The sequence below is a fragment of the Setaria viridis genome, chromosome 4 (assembly GCF_005286985.2).
Source record: "Setaria viridis chromosome 4, Setaria_viridis_v4.0, whole genome shotgun sequence".
Taxonomy (NCBI): domain Eukaryota; kingdom Viridiplantae; phylum Streptophyta; class Magnoliopsida; order Poales; family Poaceae; genus Setaria; species Setaria viridis.
In genome coordinates this window covers 10434686-10442656 of record NC_048266.2, presented here as the reverse complement: position 1 = coordinate 10442656, position 7971 = coordinate 10434686, and the positions used below count along the sequence as shown (strand labels likewise).

The 7971-nt window shown below is 50.5% G+C and overlaps 1 protein-coding gene across 1 annotated transcript; it reads right to left on the bottom strand.

Annotated features, from left to right (window-relative positions):
• Positions 1-2582: 2582 nt before the first annotated feature.
• On the bottom strand, positions 2583-3646 carry LOC117851233 (nudix hydrolase 21, chloroplastic). Its single transcript, XM_034733011.2, has one exon. It carries the CDS (start codon positions 3440-3442, stop codon positions 2906-2908), a length of 537 nt encoding a protein of 178 aa, XP_034588902.1. The 5' UTR covers positions 3443-3646; the 3' UTR covers positions 2583-2905.
• Between the last annotated feature and the right edge of the window lie 4325 nt (positions 3647-7971).

Here is a 7971-nt window from a genome sequence, read left to right as displayed (position 1 = left end):
TCACTCATGATGCATGGCATTTGTCATATCAAGTCAACTCTCTTGTAAATCATATATATGGGCAATATTGTTCACAAGAGACTAGAAAATTAATATTACACACGGCGATAACACATTTGGGCATCATACAGTGTGCATACAATCAAGCTCGTACACCATTCTGACTACTGTTGTCAAGTATACATGACATGGTAATAGTGAATCTTACAAGGCACAATAAATTACTCTTACATTGCTAACGATTGTGCTAAGTACTTCACTTAAACTCTTTCCGTCATAGCGATATTGTGTATTTTTCTTGTTTTAGAAAGTATGCCACTTTTTTTACATAATAGACTAGTAATTGAATACCACCTAGACTGCCACCTAAACAAGAAACTGGATCTCTTTATGCAGTAATACAAGCTATCACAGGCAAAACCTGCTCCAACATGAAAGTAACAATTGCACATATAAATCACCAAGAATCCCTAGCGAAAATGAAAAGCTGAAAACACTACGAAGGAGAGAAAATACTAAACAGAACTTGCCGGCCACCCGATAACCACGCAGGCGAGACAGGCCATAGGACGAGCAGCGAGACAAGCATGCCCCCACCCGTCTGACGTGATAAAATTAGAAGGAACGGCACGTCACCCACACGCGGGTCACACGGCGCTCCGACCCGGGGAAGCAAGCGGATCGAGTAGCATAGCACCAAACTTGCCGGCCGACCAGGGCCTCCACTCCAGTGATTTCTTTGTTTTCTTACGGAGGGAGGCGCCGCCCCCAGCTGCTGCCGAAAGGTCAGCGTCAGCCTGCAACTTGCGCGCGCTCGGACTAGTAGTAGCACACCGCGCTTTGGATCCGCATCCGCAGGTAGATGACGACACGGCGCGTCGCCGTCGCCGTCCGCGGGGGGGCAAGCGAGTGGAGTGACTCAGCTCGGGGCAGGAGGGCCCTGCGTCACGACGGGGCGCCATGATCAGTGATCTACTCAAGTACTCATCTCCATCCTCCAAGCCAAGGGGGGCGTGTGGCCCCGGCCGGAAGGAAGGAAGAGTCCAAGGCCGCCGCGCCCACAGCCACAGGGCGGGAGCGCGTCCGCTGTTTAAGGGTGCGCTCGGCCGATAGGGGGCCCGCGCCGCGGCCGCATTTCGCGAAAAAAGATGCCGCATCGTGGAGGATGAGGTCTGGTGAATGGTGATGCCGAAGCGAATGCATCTTTCGCTTGCCCTTTTCCCAGCCTCCGTGGCGACGATCCTCATCCGCCGCCCTTTGCTTTGCTCCCCAGCCGAGACGTGCGCCAGCAACAAGCAACGTACAGTGTACTGGTATGGCGGTATCCGATGCTTCATCAAGCACGTAATTGGAGTGTAGCCTCAAGATTCTCCTACCGAGTGACCGGACCGTCCCCCTTCATGCTTTCACCGGAGATACGAACGCGCCGAAATTTCTTGCGAGCATCTCCACAACAACAACAAAAGGTATGTGCGCGAACACGTCGATACGTCCGTAGCTTCACGATCTGTATGTACCGAGTGACTGGATTCAGTAAGTGGTCAAAAGGTGCCCTTGTATTTGTTGCAGCAAGAGTGCCAGCTTTGTTGGATATTTTCCTTCTTTTTTTTTTTTACCGGCCTTCGTTCCATCTTCGTGTCGCCATGAGTCCTATTATACTGCGTGAGGTGAGATCTACTTCATGCTGGGAGATTCCCAGCTGGTACCAGCCAAGAATGTGCAATCTGTCCCCTCCGGCCAGTCTGCCACAGTACGATGTCTCCTCTGGTGTTTCAGGGGTATCGTCCAATGATTTCGCCATCCGGGTCCCGGATGCGTAACGTCTCGTCGACGGCGCTTGGCCACCGGAGGGAGGGGAGCCCGCTCATCGACGGCGCTCGGCCATGGCACGGCACGGCGGGTCGGCCTCACCTGTCGCCGTCGCCGTCTCCGTGGGGGAAAGGACGGGCCGTCGTGATCTCCCTCCCCACTGGGCGTGTGGTCCCCGCTGCTACTCGGACAAAGAGTCCAAAGCTCCCGCGCCCACAGGACAGTAGTGGTGGTGGGGCCCGCGCCGCAGCCGCATTTCGCGAAAAAAGGATGCCGTCTCTCACCGGGGTGTTCGGCTGTTCGCCGGATCAGGCAAAAGTAGTGCAAAACCCTGCTTGCCCTTTTAAAGCTTCAGTTCCATGGCGGATCCTCATCCAGTCATCCGGCTCCTCCACTTTGCCGCCTGAGCCGTGCGTGCACAGAACTAGAAAGTAGCAGTGCATGGTCGGCGCTCCTGCAGCTCGATGCATACCGGTATCAATGTCGAGTACACGAGATATAGTTCGAGCTGTCAATGAACGCGTCCAGCGAAGGTACACGAACGTCTCGATCGTTCTTCGTTCGCACAGATATGATGAATCTCTGGAGATATCTTGGCGCGCGCGCGCGCGCGCGTGTGCCTCCTTCAAACACGTTGCTGCATTGTCAGCTTCACAAGCTCCGACCAAAATCGGCTTAACTGGATGCAGCATCCGCAACATCTCGTAGTAATTCTGTGTTGTTTGGTGTAAAATTAAAGGAGAGGCTCCAATTCGGTAATCGAGCGAGTCAGATTGGTGAAAATCTTTGCTGCCGTTTCTTCATTCTCCGTGTCACAATGAGTTTGGTAAACTACGTCAGATCTACATGTTTCTGAATTCCCCAACCAGCCAAGAATGTACAAGCCCGTGTCCTTGTGACATCGATTTGGTCACAGTACAATGTTTGCATTCCACCCATCTCTACCCATCCCCGTTCCGCTGGCCGGCGCCGGCGACGGCGGAGCAGCCCAGAGCCTCCCGCCGCGCGCGCGCGGGAAACGGCCGAAAAACGCGCGAGGCCAGGAGCCGGCACGACTCGGAGCGAGCGACGCCAGAGCGAGCCCGCGCGCGCCTGCCTACAGGGCGGAGCCGAGGATCGCCGCGGCCTTCACCGTGGCCGCCGCCGCCGACGAGGCCTTGACGGTATCGGCGAACCGCTGGAGCGCCTCGCGCATCCAGGCGTGGTGGCACCGCTCGATGGCCTCGGCGGGGGAGACCCACTCCCTGCGGCGGGCGCCCATCTCGGGCCACCGGTCGAGCTCCGCCGTGACGCGGAGCGGGAGTACGAACCCCTCGTACGTCGCGTCGTAGCTGCGGCTGCGGTAGCACCACCGGCCCAGGGCCGGGCCCGTCTCCCCGACCACGCCGGCCTCCTCCGCGGCCTCCCGCCGGGCCGCCTCGTCCATGGATTCGTCCAGCTCCCACCCGCCCTTGGGGATCAGCACGCCCCCCGCGGGGCCCTTCTTCTGCGAGCTGATCACCAGCACCTCCACCTCGCCGCCGGCGCCGCCGCTGGCTCGGTAGGGGACGCACCCCACCACGATGCGACCGCCCGTGCTGTCGCTGTAGCGCTGCAGCTCACGGCCCTGCCTCGCAACCATCACCGCCGCCATGGATACGATGCTTCTCTTCTCTGTCTGCCTGTCTCAGAAATCAAATTGCTCGCTTTCGCGGATGGATTGGATTCTTGGCACCTCAAATAAGGGGAGGAGTGGGATGCGGTTGCGCTATCTTTGGATTGGATCTTCGCGGCCTGCCTGCCAGGAGAGGTTGAGAGGAGAGAGGAGAGAGGAGCAGCTGGATTTGGAGCGGATGGGGAGGCGTTCTTGCCTATTAATAGGAGCCGCGGTTGCAGAGGTTGCTGTCGTTGCCGTCAGTGTCGTTGCCGAGTGGGCAGGGCCGCAGGGGCACCACGCGACGAGCCACGCCAAAGGTGGGCACGCGGCACGAGCGCCCCGCCCCGGCGTGTGGACAGGGTGCACGGGGGGTCTCTGTGGCTTTGCCTTCGAATATCGGTATCTCTGGTAGCCTGGTTCCTGTCCGGTGGTGATGATGGCTTGGGCAGGCGCGGGGTTGAAGTTTGTTGAACGTTGAGCCAGAGAGGTTTTCTAGTTCCTCGTTGGGTTTTTGAATCATGAATGCTTCTAGCGTTTCGTGTTCGGTTTGAAGAACGGAGACTGGGACTAGAACACTTGACTTTCTGAGTGTTCCCTTAAATTTCTTCAAATCCTTCACGTGGTTTGATGGTCTTTTATTTGAGGTGGATGGAAGGTTTAGACAATTCATTGAAAATGATGATGCAACATTCAGATATTTACACAGATTCCTAAAATTGGATCAATGGTATTCGCACATTCTATTCAGCCATTCAGGTTTGTGTCGATTGTGGGCGCAATTTATTGTTTTGTTTATTTTATTCTATTTCTTTAAGACAAAAATTTGCCTTTTTCTTCACCCTTTGAGGAATGACTATTTTAGTGGTAATACTACTACTACACATAATTATGATGTATAAACCATTGATACCAAAAGATGTGACCTTATTGATTTTTTTTATTCTCACTCACAAACTTTAGAGGACTTCGAAATTTCCCATGCTGCTTTTAAAAAAGGAGAAAATTAATCAACAAGTAATTTTAATAGTTGTTTAGAACTAGCTTAGAGAGCTAGTACGAATAGTATGAAACTAATTTAGATTCATAAGACCTTCTTTCCCTAATGAAATAAAGTATAGACCAAGACACGAGACTGGAGTACCTAAAATGAGAACAGTTGACATACACATTCTGTTGTTTTCATAATCTTCGTGGGGGCTTTTATAGTCTTCTTTCTAGATGCAAGGAAGGTTTGGATAATTATATCGAAAATGATTGCATTCTTTTAGATATTTTAGGATGACCCATGTGGGCGTATGGTTTTGTTACGTGAATCACATGTTCCATTCGTGTTGCACAAAGTCTTGCCTTTCTCATTTATGACGGTACCGTATAAGTCCTCACTTAAAAAAAGTAATACTATATATGGTTTGTGATGTAGAAACTACTAACCATAAGACTTTGGTTGCCAGTCTCCATGTCTAAAATTCATGATTTTTCCGATGTAGAAACTAATGTCCATAAGACTTTCATTACCACTCTTTATGTCTAAAATTCACTATGTTCATACCCCTTCTTTCACACACATGACATAACTATTTTGGACCGGATCAGAAAGTAATATGTATATGCGATTCAATATTTGATGTAGACGAGAGAAAAATTCTCAAGTTCTACCGTCAGTCTTTTGTAGACCGCACAAGTAAACTTTCAATTTTCAAATGTGGTAAAAGTGTTTGGCTGGAGAATCTTATCAAAATTCAAATTTTTCTAAGAGCAACGACTACACTGGCAGAGTCTCATAATCTATAGACGGATGAACCAGAAGCAACCCACGTGATTGGTTACATTTGGTTCCCAAACTGAATCAGCTGTGCCCTTTGCCCACTTGGGGTCCAGTGGACCGCGTCCACGCGAGCGACGGGCGGACAGGACAAGCGTGGGTAAAGCGCGTAGGCGAGAGCATCTGGGCCTTCGCAGCTGCTTCTGCTTCTCCTGTCCGCCCCTTTTCCAGTCGCCGGGACGGCGCTCGCGTCGGCTTCTGCTGCCGCTCCTCACGCGCCGCTCCTCCTACGCGCTGCGCACTCCTTTTTCAGTTTTTCTCCCACCCCTCGTCTCCCCCATGGCTTCTTGCACGTACTAAATGACGTGCCCAAATACTCTAGTTTATGACACGCCCTAGCTTATTCCATGGCAAAGTCCTCCTTTTATCTGCGTTCTTGTGTTCCATGTGGATCGGCACTTGTTCGTGTTCGTCAGCATTTCTTCCTGGCTGCCACCGGCCAGCGTCCTAGTTTAATCACAGGAATAATCTGCCTCGTCATCATCGTGCTCGTGCACCAACTACACCACTCATTTTCCGCAGAGCTTTTCGCGACAAAAAGAGTAGAGGAACAATTGAAATTGCACGCCGTCTACTAGCTCCAGGCACTAGTTTTTTTATTCATTTCATTCGGTTACTTACATGGGAGAGCACATGACGTGTGTTATTTAGCTCGACGTGCCGGCAAGATGATCGCCGATCCCCGCGCCGGCCGGCGCCGCAGTTTTCTCCATGTCGGCGGGGACCTTTGGATCGGATGCTTGGGGATTGGATTGGAACCCGCGCCGCGCGCGCGCACGGCCGGGGCGGCGCCGCGGCCGGCGCTGACCCCCGCCACCGACCCGCCGTGCCGTGCCCGTGCCGGCCGGGGGCTGCACACCTGAACGTGCATGCACTGCACGGGAGGGTAAATAAAAAGAGAAGACTAAAAAACTATGAAGTCGTCGCCTGACGTGGTGCAGTGCATGGCAGCAGCCAGCATGGGATGGATTGGATCACGGATGGCATGGCACGAGAGGGTCGCCGATTGTCTAACCCAGCGGCGCCGACCACGGATTTTGGTTATGCTCTCTCTGTTCGTGCCAGGGGCTGGCTGTCACCAACCGTGCAACGGAGGAGGGTAGTATAGGTTTGACAAACGAAGGCGATCTAGATGGAGAAAACGGCAAGTGCTACCTTGCAGCCTGTACCAACTACAGCCACTGTGCTGGGACTATTGACTTGGTCTAGACTATAGACGTGATGGCCGGTGGCACGTACGTGTATACGTAGTAGAAGAAAAACAGAGAAGTAGTGCCGTGCACGTAGCAGTAGGTGAAACTTTTTCACGTAGCAAAGCAGTGCAAAAGTTTCACCTATTGCAAACATTCGGCAAGGAGCAAAACCTTGGGCCAAAGTCGAGGAGAAAAACCATCGTTTTATTTGGAGATTCATCAGTGGATTAGTTTGAGAATTTAGGTTTAGAGAAACGAAGGCTGCTATGTGTGTGTGCGCGCACGGCGGAATCCCTGCAGATATCTCCGAATACGTTTTGAATCTGCAAAAACACACAACCACTTTGTTGGGAAGTAGGAGTATGCAGGGAATGCAAGTGCAAATAGAAAGCTGCAAAGCCAAGCACAATTTTTTTTTTTGAAAGATGCATGGAGCACAAATTAAAAAGGACGCAACTGAAAGCGAATAAGAATGAAACAGATGCTTTCCACATTCATTCAAAACACCTTTAGGATGTCGACACAGTTTAATTTTCAGAGGTGGCATTTTGACTTAGCAAAAATCGACGAAAACTTGAGATAAATCTATTAAAGTTTTACCAAATCACCTTTCATACTGATTTTAGCGCTATCTATCTATCTTACATAGATCCAGCCACACTGTCACTACAGATGGTGATGGCCGTCGATTAGCTGCCTCCTCACCAACCGAACTATGCATAGCAACGGCACATGAACCGAGTCCTACAAGCAAGTTGCTAGCCGGACAAAGCATCCAGCTTCTGTGCTTGTCTCCCTCCCTCCACGTACTGCGAGGTCGAGCAGTTATTGCCGTTGCAAGCATGATTGCACATATATCTTGTCACTGTTTCTTGGTGCCCTCACCTACCATTCGGTGCGATAGATATGCTATATAGATCACAGGAGGACCCCCCACCACTCTATGATTTGTCTCATGGACGTTCTTGATTAGATTGTGTGCGTTACTTAGGTTGCTGTCCATTGAATTGGGGGAAGAGCACCGGAAAGTTTGGTGCGCAATGGTGGTTGCCTTATGAAAATGTCAATGATTGTTGATTGATGTACTATTTTTTCCCCCCGAGAATGTAGCCTAGCACATAATTCCTCAACCAAAAAAAAAACTTGCGCTTATAACAAATATATCTAGTATGTGACACTTCGACTAAAAATATATATGAAAGATAGATTATCTTAAATAGGAAGAGTTATACTTTATTAAAGTATTTTCCATGATGGATTGATGAGTGGAATTGATACTGTGCCGCCAATCAATGTGAATTTTAGATAAAAATGGCAAAAGCTCCTCTTTTTTGGGCTTGGAACAAATCTAAATGAACATATATTTATGATGAGAGGAACTATAAGTCTATTCAGATTTTCAAAGTGCATAGGGATTTTTAGGTGACAAAATGGCAGAGAGTTAATGAGCTGTCTGTTTCTTTATTTAGAAATTAGTGTGAAGTTCTACTAGAACCTAGAGAAGTGAAAAT

Excerpts from the sequence above, each read along its gene's own strand:
- LOC117851233 (XM_034733011.2), bottom strand. The coding sequence starts at position 3,442 with ATGGCGGCGGTGATGGTTGCGAGGCAGGGCCGTGAGCTGCAGCGCTAC.